Here is a 22,164-nt window from a genome sequence, read left to right on the forward strand (position 1 = left end):
TAGCAATCATGATTTCATAGGACAGGTCCTCGATTGGCGGGTAAGGAGGACTCATGGTAGTGGCAGAGTCAGAGCGAGTGGTGTTCTTGCGAGCACTTATGGAGCGAGGAGTAGCAGTGGGAGTAGGAGAGGGCAAGGGACCTGACTGGTACTGGGTCTCGGGACCAACTGGAGACCTGTAGGAATATGAGTGTGTTGACTCGTCTACATCTCCCGAGTCAGCACAACATAAGCGACCCTTCCTACTCTTCCTTCCCTTACAGGTGGCCATTGTAGGTACCGTTCATAATCGATGGATATTTTTTCTCAAGCGGTTTATGAAAACTTTGAAGGGATTTGTAAGACAAAGAGCAAGACCAGAAGCAAGCATGGTAGAGGGATGGCTTATGCAAGAGTCATTAGTATATATCACGGAGTTTCTTGCATCCACGGATCCCGATATGCCGCAGGCTTAGCATAACAAGGATGATGATCGCATCGTTGGCGAGGTTCCCCAAGGAAAAGTGATTGAAAGAAAGATGAGCGAAGAGCAAATGGATAAATTCAATAAGTTTTGTATCCTCAATAGCAAGGAGATGCAGAGGTGGATTGAGACATATGAAGCAGCCAAAGTAGAAAGAATAGTTACAAGGAAGAGATTCAGAGTAATTTACAGGGGATCACAACCATATCCACAGGATCTCACTTTTCTCCCCACTCACATGTCACTTGATTGGCTACAACTTGCTCTACGTAAAGCCGAACGTGATGGAGAGACAATAAACGAGCACGAGCAAGAGTTATCATCTGGATGTATGATGCATGTAAGTTTCTTACCTCTTGACATAATTAAGTAATTATTTGTGGCAATATACGCTATAAAATAGATGCATCTTGATTGTTTTAATGATGCTCTTTTGCAGTACAAAAAGTACAATGCATTATGGTCATGTGGATGACATTTTCTCATGGAACGCATCGATTCAAAGAGAGTCACGTATGAATGTGAAGTCATGGCTAACTTCACACAAGATAGCCGAGCAAGTGCTTCGGATACCAATCTTCTCTCCTTACAGTTGGATTATTGTGGAACCATATGCGAAATCTATGAAATTGATTTCAGACGATTTAGTATTTTCATTCTTGATATAAAATGGTTTAGAACTATTTTCAACGGTCCCCATGTGATAATGAGAAAAGACAGTAGCCGTTTCTTTACAATAGACTCCACCAAACTTTGGACCGATGAAAGTGATACTTTTGTTCTTCCCGAGCACTGTGAGCAGGTGCATACTAATGATTTCATTAATCGAAGCTTTCATTTTTAAAGATCCATTGATACATGTACTTAAGCATAATTTCATATATATAATTGATGGCGTTTGTCACCCATTTTCAATATAGGTGGTTTTTCATCCAGATCGTTCTGATCCAAGATGGTGGTACATGATCCAAGTTGCACCACGAAGTAAGCAAATTTTTGAAGATAGAGATGTGGATATGGAGATGCCACTACCAATGCCAGATCCAATTGATCCAGATGGATCTAGTGAAGAAGATGAAGATCACAATATGAGACAAGAGGAAGATGCACATAATGACATCGTACGGGAGAAAGATGGAGATCACGATATTGAGGAAGAAGATGACGATCATCAAGAATCACCACACTTTATTAAAGAAGATGATCAAGTCTTATGTGAACATACGATGCTAGAGTACAATGATGATATATGAGATCAACTTGGTATAGAGTTGGAGATAGACTTGTTTGGTGCATTAGACTTGGCTCAGGATGAAGCCATTGATGTAAATGCTCTTCATTAAATTTTTTTCATCTCAAACTTGGACATGAATATAGATCTTCAAACTTGATGTAATGCTCTTGTACTTTTATTCTCTCAAAGGATCAAACATGTATGAAAAGGAAAAAAAAATTGTCATTGGGAAAAACTATCTTTTAAGGTCTGTATGGGAAAAAACGCTCTCTGTAAAATGTTGCTATAGGAAATTGTCTCAGTGTTGCTATATAATGACCATTCACAAGTCTAATAAGTGTCGCTATATAGCGATGCTCTTTAAACATCACTATATAGCGACACTTGTTTAAAGTCACTATATAGTGACACTTAACGAATTTCGCTTTCATTATCAACGATTAGCGCCCTGCGTGTGCTAAACGTCATTACTTAAGCATTGAAATAGGGCCCGTGTGTAGTAGTGAAAGACCTATAGGGAAAAGGTGAGACTGCCATGTGGGCAACAATATGGCTACCATAAGGGCTACCACCTACAGCCACTGCTAGGACATGAATGCTATGATTGGTGCAAGAGTAGTAATAGGAATTACAAAGGTACACTACGTATGGAAGTAAGAGTGGAAGTTGCACCAAGCTGCACAATAATAGCAATTGTAGAGGCCAATAAGTAGAGGTTAGCAAAGAAAAAGCCTAATTTATATGTGCAAACAATAGTAGTAGACTGGCTAGCAAAGAACACTCTATGGTTGGCTTCTTTTTAGGGAAATTTACCTGGTCTAATTGGCTGACGTGTACCCTATATAAAGGGCCCCTGATAGTGGGCTAAAGTTTGTATTGGGATGCATTAAGGGAAACTTAGGAGTCTACTTAGAATGTACATCACCTTTAATGAGTGAAGAGTAATGATAAACACACTATTCAAAAATTTTGGACTTTCTCCCTTTGTTTGGACTTTTTTTTTGAAATGGTCACCTCCACTCAGTATCACTTGGCGAACTCCAAAATTGGGTTTTTGGGAGCACTATATGGGTCAATTTCACACAAATATGGCCTAATAAATCTCAAAATTCCCCAAACTTGTAAGTGGTGACCTCCATTCAATACATCATAATGGGTAATTTTGCAACAAAATGGTCACCTACATGCAAATATGGCCTAATAGGTGCTGTATAGATACACCATTTGATTTGGAAAGAGTTTGTTGAATTCAACATATAAGTGGTGTAACACCGTATTAGATAAAGTGGGACAAAAGTTGCATTTTGGGAATTTCGAAATTGGGTGGATTTCATTAAAATTGGAAAAGACTTCATTAAAATTGGAAAAATTTTCATTGATTGTGGGAATTTTGCCAATATTTAATATGCTAATATTTTGGAATTCCAATGATTATGAAAAACTTCATTGGTTGTGAAACATTTCATTGCGTGTAAAAACCAGAACAAAGCATTTATGGTGGCACAGTTTGAAAATCATGTATTTGGTGGTGTTAATAAACACCATTTGGGGACAACATGTATATTTTATTTGAGGTGTTAATAAACACCAATTGGTGGTGTTAACAAACACCATGCATAGTGAACCAGTAGAGACAAAGCAGTTGTTGGTGAAGGACAACTTTTGAAAATTTTCATATTAATAATATGCAAATACCCATTGACAAGATAACAACAATTGAGAAACATCACATGAGAACACACCTTATAATGGAAGTTTGGGAGATTAAGAGGGAGAAAATTGACACCATTTTCTGGGGTGCTAATTGCCAGTAACCAAAGTGGGATTCATTAAGTGTTGCTATATAGCGATGTTTAAAGAGCGTCGCTATATAGCAACACTTATTAGACTTGTGAATGGTTGTTATATAGTGACACTGAGATAGTTTCCTATAGCGACATTTTACAGAGAGTGTTTTTTCCCATACCGACCTTAAAAGATAGTTTTTTCCAATGACAGATTTTTATTCCTTTTCATACATGTTTGATCCTTTGAGAGAATAAAAGTACAAGAGCATTTACATCAAGTTTGAAGCTCATATATTCATGTCCAAGTTTGAGATGAAAAAAATCAATGAAGAGCATTTACATCAACGACTTCATCTTGAGCCAAGTCTAATGCGCCAAACAAGTCTATCTCTAACTCTATACCAAGTTGATCTCCTATATCATCATTGTACTCTAGCATCGTACGTTCATCTAAGACTTGATCATCTTCTTCAATAAAGTGTGTTGATTCTTGATGATCGTCATCTCCTTCCTCAATATTGTGATCTCCATCTTCCTCCCGTACGATGTCATTATGCGCATCTTCCTCTTGGCTCATATTGTGATCTTCATCTTCTTTGTCGCTAGATCCACCTGGATCAATTGGATCCAGCATTGGTAGTGGCATCTCCATATCCACATCTCTATCTTTAAAAATTTACTTACTTTATGGTGCAACGTGGATCATGTACCACCATCTTGGATCTCTTTTTCTCCTCTTTTCATAAGCATATATATTTGCCTATACTTATGCTTATGCTTATGCTTATGCATGAGCATATGCTCATATTCTTATGCATAAGCACAAGCATATGCTTTCTCTCTTTTTCTCTTATGCTCATATGCTCATGCATAAGCATAAGCATATGCTTTCTTTCTTTTTCTCTTATGCTTATGCTCTTTTTCCCTCTTCCTTCTCTTATGCTTATGCAATTTTCCTCTCTTCTTTTTCCCCCTCTTTCGATCTCTTTTTCCCTCTTTCAAACATCATGATCTCTACTCTCCAGAGGACTTTGATTCCACTCAGGCGACACCTCAGGGGCCTACCCTTGCGACTACTGACTCCTCTCGAATGTAGCACTGTGACTACCCCTCGAGAAACTCCTTTGCTAGTAGCCCGTGGCTTTGTTGGGAGTCCCGACATGTTTGTCGCATAGATGACTGATGGAGAGGCAGCAAGATTCTTCTCTCTGCTATCCTAGAGGACCTTAGTAAATCCCTCTCCTACACTGACGACTGGACGTACTATCCAACCATCCCCTCTAACCCCTTCGACTGAGGGGTCATCACCTGGGCATGCCCATTGGAAGAGTAGGAAGGGTCGCTTATGTTGTGCTGACTTGGGAGATGTAGACGAGTCAGCACATTCACATCCCTACAGGTCTCCACTTGCTCCAAAGACCTAGTACCAGTCAGGTCCCTTTCCCTCTCCTACTCCCACTGCTACTCCTCACTCCGTAAGCACTCGCACTAACACCACTCACTCTGACTCTACCACTACCATGAGTCCTTCTTATCCGGTCGAGGACCTGTCCTATGAAATCACGGTTGTTGAAGAGATAATAGAAAATAAAAAGGGCTTAGCAATGATGGCCACCATGAGGCTGTTGATGAGCCACCACTTTAGGAGCGGCATAGCTACTGACTGGCAGTACCAAGATGAGGGAAAGAAGTAGGCAATCATCGATGAATTGAAAAGACAATATCCTAACCCTCCAAATTGGGAGTTTAATTCGGATTACATGAAAGAGTGCATGGGGGTCCTCTTGAAGCATTATAGGCCAACTTTGCATACTTCACAAAGAGGAAGGCTAAACCCAGTTGGGCAGACAAAGCTGACTGGAAGTTTTTCAAGAAGCAGTACAGGGACCATCCCAAACTGTTTGAGGGTCAGAGGAGGGTTGCGAGGAGACGGCTGGACTCCGTAAGTACTTCACACTTTGGTGTAGGTGGATAATTGGCATTCAAGGCAACCGTGCTAAGTTTACTTCTTCTCATTTAATGTATTATTATATTTTGTTTTACTACATATTGCATGCACTTTATCTAACTCTCATAAATTGGACCCACAGCAAGCTGCAATGGGTCGCCTTCCTACAGACACAGAGACGAGATGTGCGTTTTGTGTAGGAACAAAGCCGTGGTTCATTGAGCAGGAGGCATTGGGAGCGACAATCGATTGGGATGAGGTGGCTGCTTGCACGGTATAACACTCTTAGAGTCAAAGCCCGAATGTCCCATCAGTGGAGTTGAGCGGTGATGATGAGGGATTAGGCTTACATAGCTTCGATGAGGACCAGGGATCAAGCGCATCTCATGAGGGCCAAGAATCAGGCATAGCTCACGAGGGCCAAGGATCAGGCATAGCTCACAAGGGCCAAGGATCATGCTAGTGCGATGAGGACGAGGACGAGGATGACGATTTGGATGAGCAGTATTAGTAGTAGTTTGCATATACTTTACCATGTATATGCTTTTGCATGTCGGCTCGTTTGAGCGATTTTGTATCACCCTTTTCAAAAGGATAATTTTGTAACAAACAATGTTGTATATCTTCGACATGTATATGCTTCTGTTGCTTGGCTCGTTTGAGCGATTTTGTATCACCCTTTTTACCAGAGGAGAAACTCTCATATTTTCATGCCAAAACATCATCACTATAGCAATGACTTCTGCACTTAGGCTGTCTCTCCTTGTCTTGTGTTCTGTTGAAGCCCACAGACTTCTCAAATCGAGATGATCATGCATTGCTTCTACTCTGTGTTCAACCACTTGAGCCACGTTGGTCCTTCTGATTGACAACATCTTTGACATTGTGCGCCCAAGCCATTTTGCTTTGTTTCAGGGGACACCAACATAGCTATTGTTGCCCTCTTTGCAGCTAGTTGATCTAAGCTATGCACCCCTTTCATTTTCTGTTGGCCATTTCTTAGGTTAGAGAGCATCGCCTCTTGGGCGTGCATCTCCCGAGGTGTTGGTAGGTTTATTACTCTACGAAATTTAGGGTGCAAGATAAAGCTTGTGAAGATTCGAGACTAGTAATCACTTGAATGGCCTGATGTTGCTGCCTCAAATGCTCCCGCCAATCGTGACATCACAGCCTCATCACAGCTCGTGTTCTTCACTCTAATGGCAATGATCGAATGCATGCATCTGCACAGCCACTTCCTGCTGCTACTCTGCAAGGAGTCTTCTTTCTTCTCATTGTTTCTCCCTTCACAGATGTTGTAAAGGTGTCTTACGTTATTGTTTTGATACTGTAGAAGCGCTTTCCTCGATCCTCAATTTGTTCCTTGTGCCTTGACCTGGCTTTTCAGCTTTCCAGTCTCGCAGCTTCTGTCTGCTTCTCTTGCAAGCCATGGTGAGCTGCATGTTGCCATTGATGCCATGGCCACGATCAGTCCAGAATAGACCCAGCGAAGCTAGCTAGTGAGGCAAGAAAAGAATAGAAAACAACTTACCTGAAAGAAGACAATGACAAACCAAAGTCTGTGCAAGGTCATGTCGAGGTCCATGTGGGTTGCAGGGCAGAGGTAGGTTGCAAGTACTTAATCTTCCAAGATTTGATGGGCAGGAGTGAAAATTTGAAATTTGTGGGAGTACCAATACCAACAACTATCAGCATTTTAAGACCACCATGCAGTAGTCCCACTAGTTTGGATTCCAAATTTCAATCCGTTTTGGTTTTCAACAAATCAAAAAAAAGTTATGGAGCATGCCCTCAAACAGGTATGCATCACTTTAGCACAACATTGGAGTCCCATTAACCCATGCCTAATTTTCTCATTTAGGTGTGTCCTTGGGTTGAGGAGAAGCTCACATAGTGTACTTTTGGATGATTACTTGGTTGCATGTATGTATAGAACAAAAATTTGATGTTTTTGAATAAATTGCTATATCCTATAGTCTTCAGGATGCATGCTTCACATGCAACATAGCACTTGTAATGCTTTAATGGTCTCATTCCAAATCCTTATTCCATATTTTTTTTCTCTCATGTTCAAGTTTTAAATGTGTACTAGAAGTTGAAGACAAAGTTTGCCGAATTCCATTGAGCAATGCATAAGTTATGGGTCATGCAAGATACCTATATACATAAAATTCGCTAAACCTCACCAAAAATGGCTGCACCCAAGCAAACAATGACCTTGGATACCCTTTATGAAGTGTGTGTACAAGAATTTTGCAAAGTACATTGCCACTTCATTATGGTGTGGCACCTTCCGATATACCTCAATATATATCTGCCTGGCATTTTGCTGAATCCATTCATCTCGGCAATTTGTTATCTTCCATCTCCCATGCTAGTGATTCCACCTCCCTCTATTGTTCTTCTACATCTCCTTGCTTGGCTGCCTAAGGCTTCCTCTTCATGGGCCTCTAAGGGCCATATTTCCAAAAGCTCTTGTTTTGAGAAAATCTTGTTCAAGCCAAGCATCTAATTTACTGCCACCTATATATAGCCTTGCTGAAACCTTCCACCTGTTAGCTAGAAACTCAAACATATTAAAGCCCCCATTAGGATAACATTAGTTGGAGAGAAAATCCATCTTCTTTGAAGAGATAGGGGCATAAACTCAAAAAATAGATCCTATTCGATGCTTCCCAGTGGTGGGTTTATTCTATTAACACAATATGATAACTTATTACTAACACGTAGGGGAGACTTGCCCTAATGTGCATCATAATATGAGATGTTAATGTTTTGAAGTTGCCAAAGAAGTTGAGAGCCACCTACCTTGAATTATTGTTAACCCAAGAAATTAGATCTTAATTTTTTGCTTTCAACCGTCTTCTTAACAATGTAGGCCTAAACTCATTGGAGATGCCCTACATATTAATAGTTAGGAAGAAAAATCTATGTAATTGATAAAATTAGCTCTTTTTTTGCTCTTCTTGAAAGGGTTTTCCATCTTGGGGGTCAGACGCACACCCTTAGTTGGCTTTTTCCTATTCTCAGACAGTTCTTGGAGGGGAGGACTAGCCTTTTTATCTCTACTTCTTCTTGGAGGGGAGGTCTAGCCTTTTTATCTCTACTTCTTCTACCCTTCACTTATGTGAACACAGGATCATCCCCTTCTACAAGAAAATATTTGTTAGCTCCATCCACTTTTAGTCGTACCAGTCTAGAATTATACATTTTTGTAGTATGTTCAAGTACCGAGTGATCATGTTGTAACATTGATGAATTTTTTTGGCCCTAATCATTCATGGGGTAATTACCATCAGCTATCTACTTACATCCTTAGTTTGTCAATATATGGCACATGTATAAATGATGCATCACTTAGAGAGGGATAGTAATCAAGCTATAGAGGTCATGTCTATGTAGATGGCAGGCCTTATACACAAGGCAACATCGTATGATTACTAAATAGCTCTATGGGAGATAGAGATAGAACATTGTTGTATCTATGAGGAGCATTTAGTATATGAGCCTAATTATATCTCTCAACTTGTAGGTCAATACATATAGCAGTTGTAGCCCCTAGGCTTCTATCTACAGGAGAGGAGTTATTTGTATATTATTCATTTTGTAGGGTGACAGCTCCTTGGAGAAGATGAGAGTTAGCAACACTACCCCTAGATGTTCCATAGTTTTTTAATGATTTGCATGCTTATTGAGTGACTGGTATGCCTCTCGAAAGGATTGAGAGATGGATGGCATAGCTTCTTCCAGAAGGGATACTGGGACTAAGCATGTCCCCCTAAGGTACTGAGGTACTACCAAGGTTGAAGAGCACACTATTGATGAATCAGCCGAATTGATATCATCACAAAGGGAACTACCAATGGTCTAGGACACTGTATAAATAACCTCCTAGAGTGAAGGACATAATAATGGGAAAGCCTCGTCAACTGACTGATACTACAATGGCTGCCTCCCTAAAGAACTAAGGGTAACTGTGAAGGGAACTACATGACTATACTCACTAACTATCGAGGAGTCATAAACCTCCATATTGTTGATAGCTACACCTGCCACTCCAACTATGAAACTGGTCTCGCAAACCTGTCCTATTGAGCATCAAGGCCAATGGTACTAGAAACTGAGCCCACATGTTGGATCTAGAATAGCTTTAGTGGCCTACTCAGCAAAACAAATGTGCGGAGTGGGAGGTATCGATTCTTGCCACACTTAACCCCCAAGATTGTGGATAGGAATGTTGTTGCTTCCTTGAGTCGAGGGTTAATGATGGTGCGAAGTAATATCCCATCCCTATGGAACTTGGTGCCCTTGGCAAGGAGAGGCTGTATTTTGAGAAATTTAGCGTCACTAGGATTTTTGGGGTATTTTCCACCTTGATTTGGGAGTGAAAAGGCCCACTGAATCACTGTACTATTGAGTATAATATTGACTTTGATGTACAGTGATGGTGCCGTACTTGCCAACCTATGCATCGCTGGAGTGGTAAGAATGGACAAAGTTGCTGATATATGCGATCATTATAGGACTTTCCTTCAAGGATTTTAGGCTCTCAAACAAACTGCCAAGACCCCTTTGCTCTAAGAAATCTATTGTGGTGTTGGAAAGAGCATAAGTTGATGTAGATGGCTACACAAGCTCCAAGGACTAGGCCCTGTCAATGGTTGTGTAGGCCGGTGGTGACTGGGGTGGCATTTGTACTTCTTGTGTTTCCATGTCATGCACAGAATCCTAATCAAAGCTATCTCTCTGAACCACAAATGCATGTGGTCACCTTGGTTGAGAGGAGATAGATGGATGCGAACTCTGGAGAGGGTCTCGTGGTGGCTGAGGTGATGGGCTCTTTCTTTGCATCCTCTTTAGTGGCAGCATTGTTTTTGAACCTACATCCATGTTGATATGGTGTACCATTGATCATTAGATTAGTTGGTGTGTAGGTATGACACTCATGTGTGAGTATTGTTAGAGAACTTATTTTTACATAGGATTGGCATGATTTCATGTGGTATTACACATCTCCTTAAAACCTGGTCCTTACCCATCTTGTATAGTTGTCTTGCAATGAGTTGATAGGGTGCAGCTTTTAAAATTAGTTTTCTGGCATCCAATGCTTTCATTTCAGGGGGTGGTCTTTCTGCCATTAAGTACCCAATGATGTTTGCACACCATTCTAGAACATCATCTATTTTAAATAGTGTGGCATCTAGCAAGTCATCTTCTACTCCAGTGGCTTCTTCTCCTGACTTGACACGAGACATGTGATCGGCAATGTAGTGTTGGGCACCTTTGCAGACCACTATTTTAAAATTGACTTCTTGAATTAAGAGTAGCCATCTGATTATTCTTCCTATTTTACATGGACAGTTCACAAGATAAAGCAATGCTTGATGGTCGGTGTAGAAGACAAAATCATTTTCCAATAAATAGTGTCAAAATTTCTTAACACTATACATCATTGCTAGGGCTTCTCTTTCTATGCTTGTATAGTTGATCTCTGCATCATTGAGTTGTCGACTGGCAAAGTATAATGGGTAGTATTTCTTATGGTTACCAGGTTGGCACAACACACTCCCAATTGCATACTTAGAGCCATCAGTATGAACATGAAAATCAATATCCCAATTGGGAGATATAAGGATGGATGTTGTGATTAGGTGCCACTTTAAAAGCTCAAAGGCGTGGTTGCACTCTTTTGTCCATAAGAATTCCACTACTAATTTGTAAAGTGGTATGACTATCATGGCATACCACAAGATAAATATTCTATAATAGCCGGCATGCCCCATAAAGACCTGTACAACTTTGGAATTTGTAGGAGGAGGCAATTCCATGATGATTTTGATTTTGTCCATGTCAATTGCAATCCCATGTTGAGAAACAATGTGTCCCAAAACAACTCCGTGGGTGACCATGAACTGGCATTTTGTTGGATTTAGGGAGATGCCATGGAATAGGTAGCTTCTTAAGGTTCACTATTCCATTCAAGGTCAACCATAAAGAATGGCACCTCTGAATCAATTGGTTCTTCATGTGTGAGTGGAGGATTTACCTGCATGACCTTAGCATCAATTTGTGAGAAGATGGGATCTAGTGTATGGCAGTTGTTGTCAATGGTTGCCAATGCTTGGATCCAATTGTTGACATTGCTTTGTGTATCGCCCACTAAGGCATGTTGTTGTAGGGGGCTGATTTTCTTGAGATCATCATTGAAGAGGTTTCATCCAACGCTTTAGGCACAATTGGTTTTATTGCTCCTGGCCCTGCATTAACACTTACTGCGGTGTCACGATTTTGGATTGTCAATCTATCAATTCCCCAATCATGGAGGACCAATGCTTCACGCAACCAAGGACGTCCAAGCAAGAATTCATAAGATTTCTTGGGGAGATCCAAGATTGTGAATTGAAGAGAAAAGCGGACTCCTACGACTTTTATTGACACTCCATTCTCTATTCCCAAGGGATTTGCACGTAAATCATTTGTAAGGCTTATGTTGAAATTAGCCTTTTGCATTGGTGGGAGATACCATGCATCGTAGAGCTCCTTGGATAGGACATTCACACATGCTCCACCATCCACTATGGCCTAGACTTCATCATATGCTTTATGGATCACAGGCACGATGATGTTGTGTATGTCATCTCTCTCACCCATCCGTACAGGGATATCTTCGATGTCATCCATAACGGGAGGGGGATTTACTAGTTCAATCCGTCCTTTGAAACTCTCCCAGATATTGGGACAATTTCGTAAGAGGATTCTGATGGGAATGGACACCAAGAAACTTAGAATGCTAGAGAGTGTGGCACCTTCAAGTTGGGGTGGCGGTACATTATGTTGTGGATCTTGTTGTGCTGGAACAGAGGCTCAAGTACAGTGTCAATACTTGGTGGGGCCAAGGGATTGGATCTTGTGCTTGCTTCTCAGCCCTCAAATTGAGCTTGTTCTTTTTACACCCATTGTTCAAGTGCTTGAAATCGAGACTTCTCCACTTTTGCATTAGGGTATGGAGCTTCTTTTATTTGAGGCTCGCGAGCTGTTGTGGATGAGCTTGGCTGCTCATTGCTTGGCAGAGGTATAGGCACTTGTTCTTTCTTTTGAAGAGGTCTTATTGATTGAATTGGAAATTTAGGGCCCTTGATGGCTGCTTTTTGTGGCATGGAGTACATTCACAAGTTGTGATAATATACTTATCGGCCCTATACTTTGATGGTCCACTGCAATAATGTTGACTGGGATATTAGGTGTAGCCTCATTTTGTTGTGGGACCTTTTTCATGGGACAATCCATACAGGCATGTCCAATGCCACAATCTTTGCAGAGTGGTTGGAAAATCGTGAGGCTACTAGGATGAGGGCACTTTGCAATCCCGTGATTCTCTCCACACCGTAGCACTTGATTGACGCTCGATATGTGTTGGGACTAACTTGATTCGCATAGACTAATATTAAACCTTCTTCTCCTTCCACATAGTACACTGGGTACTCAGCTTCATAGTCAAATTGTGAATCCACTTCCTTAGCTTAAAGTTGTTGTATTGGAACTGTCGGAGGAGTTGGATTTGGCACTCTTGGATATGGTCGTGGATTCAGATTCTTGAGTAATTGTAGGACTTGCGAGAACAAGATTCAGCCTTGGAGCTGGGGGTGCTTGCGCAAGTGTCGATTTCTTGTACACTAGGATGGGTGCCGATTGGTATTGTTGAGGTAAGGGCGAGTTGTTGCGCATGTTGAAGATGCAACTATTTTCGTCATGCCCACCGACTGTGCAAATGTGGCACCACAACCTTGGCGGTGGATTGGCTTGTGCATTGATCCTGGCTTTTAGGATATGGCATCAATTTGCTCTGTGATTGGCCATGCAATGTGGACACCATACATTTTCTCGCTGTGGATAAGTGTGAGGTGGCAGCTGAGACATGTGAAGCTTTTGTTCCATGGCCTGCATCATTTCTTCTCTTAACTTCATGGTCATGGTCTCTAGGCGATCTTCATTAGATGTTTTCGTAGTGGACTTGGATTTTTCCTTTTTAGAGTGCTTATCTCACGTACTGGCTCTTCCATCATCACTTCTCATGTCAGAGTCTATCATGCCATCCTCGATGTCAATGGCTGTCGCATGAGCAGCATTGAATTTTTTGTAACTGCTAATCTTTTTCATGTCTTTGAGGATTTTATTTCTTAGGCCTGCATTGAACCAGGCTGTGAGGTACTTATCATTGGGGCATGGGTCACATTTTGCAATTAAGCATTTCATCTTGCCCAGGTACGTGCGTACATCTTCTTGTCGACCTTGTTCAAGCTTGCTTAGTTGGAGAGCTGGACCATCTTGTAGTCTCTCCATTTGAAAGTCCTCTTGACTTCAGTTTGTAGCAGGTCCCATGTGGCTCTTTCTTCCAGTAGGAGGTCTAGGTACCATTTTGAGGCTTCATCCAGTTAAGGCCATGGGGAACCATGCGACCTTGGTGTCATTTGATTGATCTTCTCCAGCTTGGCATGCGGCATCAAAATGCTGGAGGAATCTTGCTGGATCGCCTCAACCATTGTATTTGGGAAGTTCAAGTTTTCCCAAGGGCACTTGCCTTGATTGTTGCAGCCAAAATTATTGCGAGGGTTAAAGAAATTGTTCCCATCTGCTTCGAGTTCAAGGTCACCATCATGGCAACGACGATCTGCCATGTCGCGTCGTGGAGGAGTCAATGGGATTGGCTGAATTTTAGGGGGGAATTTGGGTCAGAGGGTTGTCGAAGGCATTGGCCGGAGCGTAGTTGCATGCATATTTGTCGAGAGGTGGAACGGGTGTCTCTTCCGCACAACTGCGGGTGTTGATGTAGGTGTGTTAGGGGGGTTAGAGATTCATTACTAAAGTAGGGACTGTCATGTTAATAATGTGCCTAGGATTGTCCCACGTTAGTGTGGCAATGTGCCGATACAGACAGGTCATCAATTAGAGGTCACAGTGGAAATTTATGAGCAAATTACTACAAAAAGAGGCCCACACGAGGGTGCAAATTAGCAAGTGATAGGGATGCTAAAATGGTTTGAAATGGGTTGGAAAAAGTTCCCATAGTGTGGTGTTTTTGTGTGTGAAATCTTGGCTCTATCGGGGTTCATTTTGAGTCCCAAATGGATGAGTTACGATGGGTTAAAGTAGGGGTAAAATGTGGCCTTTTTTTGGGATGAGGGAGGGGGGTGGGCGGGCTTTGGCCTTAAGCCTAGTGTGAATGAACTTTAGTGGGAGGTAACTGAATTAGGGAACTCCCAGTTAGTCTAGCTGGCCAGTTATCCTAGCTGTCCAATTACTTTAATTGGCCAGTTACTCTAACTGTTATTTAGAGAAACTGCCAGTTATAATGACAGTTACTCTAACCTAACTTAGTCTAACCTAATCGTGGGGCTAAGTAACTATAGTTAGTTAAACTAACTATAATTAGTCTACTAACTATACTATAGTTACTCTAACCTAACCAAACCTAACTAACCCACCCTAGGTTAGACTAACCTAACCTAGTGAAGCTAACCTAGGTTAGTGGTTAGGTTACATTTAGGATTAGGTAAATAAATAAATATTAATTTTTTTAAGGGGGGGTGGAGGCTATGGCGAGGCGGAGGTGGATGGAGCATTGGAGGGGGAGGAGAAGGCAGATTGATGGGTGCTGTGTGATCCTTACGGCCGTCATCGCCATGATGGCAGAAGTCGCCAATGCGTCGCGGTTGGCGAGGCAAGCATCGCCACGGGTTGGAGGGATGGGTGGTGGTGGAGAGGGGGGGAGGGGGAAGGGGGGTGGAGAGGGAAGGGGGGGAGGGGGAGGGGGGGGGAGAAGGGGGAGGGGGGTGTGTGAAGGGGGAGAGGGGGGGGGGGGAAGGGGGAAGGGGGGGAGGAGGTGGAGGGGAAAGAGGGGTGGAGGTGGAAAGAGGGGGGCGGGGGGGGGGTGGAAACTTGACGAACAGAAAACTTTGACGGAAAGGGGGGTGGAGGTGGAAACTTGATGAACATAAAACTTTGACAGGAATTAAAAGGGAGGGGAAGATGATCACCTACAATGCTCTCCCAATTCTTTCTCGATGTAATAAGATTATTGAGGGCGAATGGACAGTGGGTGGATGGCCAGGTTATCGCTATGAGAACAGCTCGAAACAACTCACCGATGAAGATTGGGAGATGGAGAGGGAGGAGGGTCTCGCGTAGGGCTCGGAATGGGGAAGAGGATGGAAGCTAGATGTGGAAGAAGGGGTGGAGTGGGTTTTAATAGGAACGGGTTTAGGGTTAGGGTTAAACCCTAAACTCTTCCCGGACCATAACTTTTCATGGTTAGCTCGGATCGCTTTTCTGTAAAAAGGTGAAATGTTTGAAATTGCAAGCTTTACATATTGGTTTCCATTAGATAGCCTAATTTGTTCTTTAAGTGGCTTCTTTTCAAGAAATAAAGAAATTTTCTTAAGGTAGTAACCTAAGGTTGATGCTTGGGGTTGATATTTTTTGCTAGAGTTGGGAAAAATATTTACTCACCTCGCCCTTGGGTGCTATGTTCGTGAAAGTTTGTGGTAGTTTGTTTTTTACACATACTTGCATATGTTTGCTCGTTACTTGAGATGCTAGTCTCCCTGGTAACGGCACCAAATGTTGGCTCTTTCCCATGGCTGCCGTAGGAAGAGTAGGGTCTTCTCAACATGCAAGGTTCCAAGGCTTTTTGTCACCTACAGATATATTGAAGTCGTCGTTTGTAGTATAAGTGTAGCTTAGTACCTTGGATCGTATTCCGATGAGAGACGTAGGCTTAAGTGTGGTAAGAAGACTAGTGCATGCATGTGTGAAAGGAACGTGCATTATCATGTTTTGGGTAACGAAGGATTTCGCCTTCATTGGGGGTTGAAGGGTTTAGGAGTAGTTTAAGGGTTAGAGGGAGGCTCAGGGTTCAGAAGGAGGTTCCAAGGTTTAGAAGGAGGTTCCAGGCTTTAGAAGAGGTTCAGGGTTCAGAAGGAGGTCCAAGGTTCAAGGTAGAGTACATGGCGGAGAACTCGTCTCCAGACTCCCTCGTAGATCATGGAGGTTAAGGGTTGAGGGACTAAGGGTTTAGGGGGAGCATAGGAGTGCGAGAGAAAGAAGGTGTAAGAGCAGGGGGGAGGAGGAGAGGGTGGAGAAGGGAGGAGGAGAGGGTGGAGAAGGAGAGGGTGGAGAAGGGAGGAGGAGAGGGTGGAGAAGGGAGGAGGAGGAGGGAGGAGAGAAGGAGAGGGTGGAGAAGGGAGGAGGAGAGGGAGGAGAAGGGAGGAGGAGGCGAGAGGAGAAGGGAGGAGGAGTTGGGCGAAGGAGGAGTTGGGGGGAGTAGAGGGAGAGGAGGGGTTGCAAGGTTAGAGGAGAGGGGAGGAGGAGTTGCAAGGTTAGGACATGCTTTTGGACATGGAGTGCAAGGAAGCATGGACACTTGGAGACAATTGCTTGGAATACCAAAGTAGAACTCAACACAATGTCCCAAGGAGTGTGGGCTTCATCCCATTATGGGATATTTATACAAGTTGGAGAGCTTCTCTCTCTACATGTAGGAATTGTAAGACATTTTCTCTCTATATGTAGAACTTACGTCTAGAAGTTGCATGTAGGAGTTGCAAGTTGCATGTAGGAGTTGCATGTTGCATGTAGGAATTGCATGTTACATGTAGGAGTTGCATGTACAAACTACATGTAGGAATCGTATGTAGAATTTGCATGTAGGACATGCATGTAGGAGTTGCATGTTGGAGATGCATGTTGAGGATTCTTAAGAGAGATTATTTCTAGCCTTTTGCATGTCAAGTGGAGCTTTGCCGCTACCCTACACACACATTCTATGCTACCTAAGTCCATGTTGGCATAGAGACAATACTTATCTGCTGCATCTGGCATGTCCCCTTGGGTGGAAACCCTAAGAGAACTAGTTATGGGAACTAGACAACCTCTTTGGGTGTGGACCCAAGAGGCTCATCTACTGCAACTACTGATGTGGCTGAGATGTCTTTAAGGATGGAAAAGCCATCACTGATAACTGTGAAAACTGTTAATAAACTTGATCCAGCTGACTGAGCTCCCTGCATGGAAGACCCATAAGAACTAAATGGATATGATGAAGCTGCAAGAGAGTGAAAAACCCACCTGACTTAACTATACTGGTTGAATGATCCCCTCGAGTAGGAACCCCAAGAGAATAAGTTGCTTTAGCTGGATGATTCCCATGGGTGGTAGACCCAAGAGTCTCATCATATGAGCGTGCTGACTATGAGCTGGCCCCAAGGATGGAAGACTCCTAAGGGCTAGCTTTGGAAATGGATGCACTACCCCCATGGGTGGAAGACCTGAGGAACTGCATGTAGCTACTATGGAAATTGAATGGTCCCGTGGATTGGTAGACCCAAGGGAAGCCAATGTCTGAGCTGCTACGGCAGAATTTCCACTGAACTGTGCTTGGAGATGGAAGGCTCTTGAGCGGATAAAGGACCACTTGCTGATGAAGAGCTATCTGTGGGCGCTAAATATAGATAGTCCACCATAGTGTGCTTTAGGGTGGAAGACCCATGAGTGGATGATGGACTTGAAGACCCATGAGCGGATGTTGGACTTGCGCTGGTAACTGCTGATGGACTTATGATGAGAGGATGATGGACTTACATTGGTAGCTGTTGTTGATGAGGAGAGGAACTGTTAGTAAGCTGTGAGAAACTATTGATGCTGTAAAAGCATTTTGCCTCGGCCTCACCTACGCTGGACCTTGTATGCTACCAAGTTGGCACGATGTCTGGATCGACGTGCGATCGGGCCTCAAGGCATTCCTATTCCAACAGAAGCCGAAAACGGTCCAATGTCATTGCATCCTCCTTTGTCTTCTTTTCCTGCTAGGCTACTTAGAAAAGGGACGATTCTGCTCAAGGAGATGATCCTGTGCCTCGAATGCTTGCTTAAGAGCTGCTTTACTGGACAGGTCCAGATAAAAGACTGGTAGACCCATCAACTTCTGCAACAATGGCTGCGAGAGGCATAAATTTCCCCCTAATACTACTCCACAAGGTATAAATGCATACAAGTGAAGACATGAGTAAGCACGATACATGATGAAGGAAGGAAGGGAGATATGTGGTACCACAAGTCCAGGGTAGGCACAAAATACAAAATTAGATAAAATCCCAAACATGCTCCCTCGTGTGCTAACTAAGCCACCATTACTGAGCTTTGATACGTGGACTCCCTCAAAGCTATTTCAAATTCAGAAGGAACCATGCTACTCTAATACCAATGTAACATGGGGGGGACTAGCTGTGCGAAAAATAGATGAACATACAACGGGAACTCAAGCATGAGAGACACAAGAGATCTTCCTAACTATAGTACTTATACTACTATTGTATATGATTGCCAAATCAGCATACAAAACTACGTTGAGACCACTCCCCTAACGACAACATGTGGGAGATGGATCTATAAGGCTGAAATATGACCCCAAACCTTGCCCATAGGCTAAAATGCTTTGCTAGAGACTGGGAGCTGAGTGCTGAAATGAGGGGCCAATACTTCTTATATAGGGGCTAGAAGGATCTGTTCTAGTTGATCCAACCAACCTTGACTGATTGAATAGCTAGTAGCTTGGTTGGCTGGGCTAGTTGCTTAGACATAGGGACCGACGTGGAGGGGGTTGAGTATGACTATAAAAGGCACCTCCCCTATCCCACTTTCGATTCTTATTGTTTCCCTTTGGAGACCCCAAAACCTGCCATATATGCTACGTAGGAAGTTGCAATTGGCTCACAACGCAACTAGTAGTCACTCCAACCTAGGCTTGACCTTGGTGCATGTGACACTCCCCTCTTCTGAACTTATTACTAGGTGGATACCTCGCAACGCTTTCCCCCTGGTGACCCAAACTACTCCACCATGGCTTGTGACTTTGGGAACTAGAAATGGACCCCCGTAGCTCGCGTCCTTGGACTAGGGCTCACAAAGGAGTCACGACGTACGCCAAATGGCCTGTCAAACTGTGTCGCAATGCTCCCCTAGTGTAGAGCTTGTGGAAGTCCTACAATCCTATATGATGCAACCAATTGATGGCTGCCAAGGGACAATGTCATGTTGGAGGACAATGGATCCCCAAACCCTTTAATTTGTCAACCTTTATCTTCTTCACTATGGATCTAATCGTGCAGATATTTGGGAGATGAAGGTGGCAAGGAGGTAAAATGTTGTGGAGGCAATAGAGTGTATTGCGCAGAGTTTGAATGAGAGAAGTGAGGCCAACTCTCATGTGGTGGGGTGTTCAAGGTTTCATCCCCCCGTCTACCTATTGTCTATATCTTGAAGCATTGGTGTTGTCAACCCCTCAACAAGGACTGTCATAAATCAACTGCATAGGGAGTTTCAGATGCATTTGGCTATAGCTACATGGTTGATTGCATGTGACTTGTGATAAGCCATCTAAATTTATGATTGATTGCAATTGGACTATGGCTACGGTTGATTGCATGTGACTTGTGACAAGGCATCTGATTGGAGCTTTGAGATACAGTAAAAAGATAAGTTGCAAAGGCGACATGCACATGAATTGGCAAAAGGATGAGTTTTAGAATGACCCCAAAAAGTGTACAGTAGCAAAGATAACAAGGAGCCGTATGACAAAGATGCCCAATTATCACCTTGGGAGCGATGTGACGACGGTTGCACCAATAGTCTTATGTATGTCCTTGTTTGTCACGCACTTGTATTATGCATTCAACCTTCTACAATTTTATACTTTATGTCCTTGCTTGTTAAAGATGAGCTTTAGAATGCCTCCAAAAAGTGAAAACAATAGCAAAAGGTAGTCAAGACCTATATGCAAAAGATGGGTCCTTCTAACCTTGGGAGTGATAGCAGCAAGGGTTAATAATTTTAATTTAATCTTCTCACAATTTCTCTTGTTCCTCTATCTCCTTCAAATTGAACTTTCTTTTTTAGTTATATCTTCAATATCTTTTAAGTTCTATCTTCAATTTCTCTTGCTCATCATCTTCATCTTCAAATTGCTGTTTCTTTGTCTTCTTTGTTTTCTTATTTCCTATATCACTTGTACAGAGTTTCAATTACTAATCTTCGTTGTCTTACTTCCCATATTCACATTGCTCAGCTCTAAAGAGTTTCAATTACTATTCTTTGTGGTTTTATTTCCTATATTCAAATATCACCTCTACAGAGTTTTGATTGCTATTCTCAGACTAAGCAAATGCTCCACTATGTTGATCAATAACTTTGCTCTGTTGATCCAGACACAAGGCATGCACTAAGACTACAAACAGCCAGGGAATTCCATGTACTGGTCAAAAAAGAGCTCCGTGCCTTTAAGACCAAATAGAGATCAGAATCACTGACTCACTTTGAACATTTTTGCTAATTCAATCTTGCATTGCTTTCATCCTGTACATAGGATTTTCCTTCTATCTGTGAGATCCAAAGAATTAAAGCTTAAGTTGTATACATTTTACATAGCACCGTCAGAATATACACAGAAATAAAGGTGCTCAAACCCATGTTACAAGTAACGTCTCTAACAACTGCACTGTACACTCAACATAAAAGAATACCTATCGATGTTATTATCTTTAAGAAATCCCACACAGTTTGATAGGATCATCTTCTGATTCAAAATCAACAAGCATCCCACGAGCAGCTCGATTTTTCAAGGAGGCTGATTCAATACAGCCTACTATTCGGTTGGCAATGTGCTTCACTGCCCAAATGCGGTGCCAGGGAGCCATCTGCAGCACCTGCTTTCAGAAACAAAGCTATATCAAGGCCCAATCCATGATACACAACCCTTAGTAATATTGCTAACTGGCTCTACAATAGGTCAGTACTATCTTTGTACATCAAAGTATCACAAACCTCAATGCTTATTGTTTCTGGAGATTTTGTTGTGAGAGAAAATTGCATGTGTCATGGGGCGATTTAACATGCACATGCGAGCCCTGGCACACCACCTGACAAACCTTCTCCCTCAAGCAAAAGGGGTTTGGGGATGAGAGGTGTGTGAGTTGGAAAAAGTGATGAACTATGGACTCAGTTCACTAAATTACCCTTGGGGTAATTTTCCGATAGGACTAATAAAAGGTCAAAACGGGTGGTAGGTGACCTTAGATCCTGGAATAGGACACCCATGACGTTATGCCATGGAAAAGGGTTAGAGAATTTTAAGGGGCCACATGATGTGGCAAGCCCCCATATACATCCATCAGGGATGGTTGCCACATGGCACTGTTCATTGGCTATCTCATGTGGCCTTGCCACATGTCACAGAGACATTCACTCACCATCTTACTCTGGGGCAGCCAATCAGATGCCAGTATTGCATCTAAGCTCATATGTCAGGTTATCTTTTGATTTGCCCCAATTCAGATTTAGGAGGGAATGTTGGCAAAATCCTCATGGGGGCCAAGGCCACAAGAGGCCTTGGCCTGCATGGTTTATACTTTTAAGGTTAAAGCGGGGGTTGCACATGTGATATACGCGACTCCTTCACACAAAGTAATGTGGCAGCATGGATGGCATTCATTGGACATGGAAAGTGGCTGACCAATCACTTGAGGCGGTTTTGCATCTTGAATGTGGAGGCCGTGAAGCGTGTGGTGAAGAATATCTATATATATGGCAGCCTGATGCTGTGCATGCTCTTTTTTTCTCTCATACCTGAGCCCATGGAAGTCTTGCTCTCAGGAGTCTCTCGACGTGTTTCCATCTCGATCAG

General features: G+C 42.7%; 1 protein-coding gene across 5 annotated transcripts in view; it reads right to left on the reverse strand.

Annotated features, from left to right (window-relative positions):
- Positions 1-20,840: 20,840 nt before the first annotated feature.
- The window catches only part of LOC147882037 (uncharacterized), a 69,385-nt gene continuing 68,061 nt past the window's right edge, over positions 20,841-22,164 (reverse strand). For 4 of the 5 annotated variants that reach the window (XM_087401892.1, XM_087401889.1, XM_087401888.1 and 1 more), the window contains one exon: positions 20,841-21,187. In XM_087401892.1, the coding sequence (XP_087258018.1) occupies positions 21,023-21,187 (165 nt within the window). In that variant the 3' untranslated portion in view covers positions 20,841-21,022. The remainder of the gene's footprint in view (positions 21,188-22,164) is intronic. The other variant, XM_087401891.1, reaches the window with a different exon arrangement.

Source organism: Dipteris shenzhenensis, chromosome 30 (genome assembly GCF_047967505.1).
Source record: "Dipteris shenzhenensis isolate YYH24624 ecotype China chromosome 30, Dip_SZ_1.0, whole genome shotgun sequence".
NCBI lineage: Eukaryota > Viridiplantae > Streptophyta > Polypodiopsida > Gleicheniales > Dipteridaceae > Dipteris > Dipteris shenzhenensis.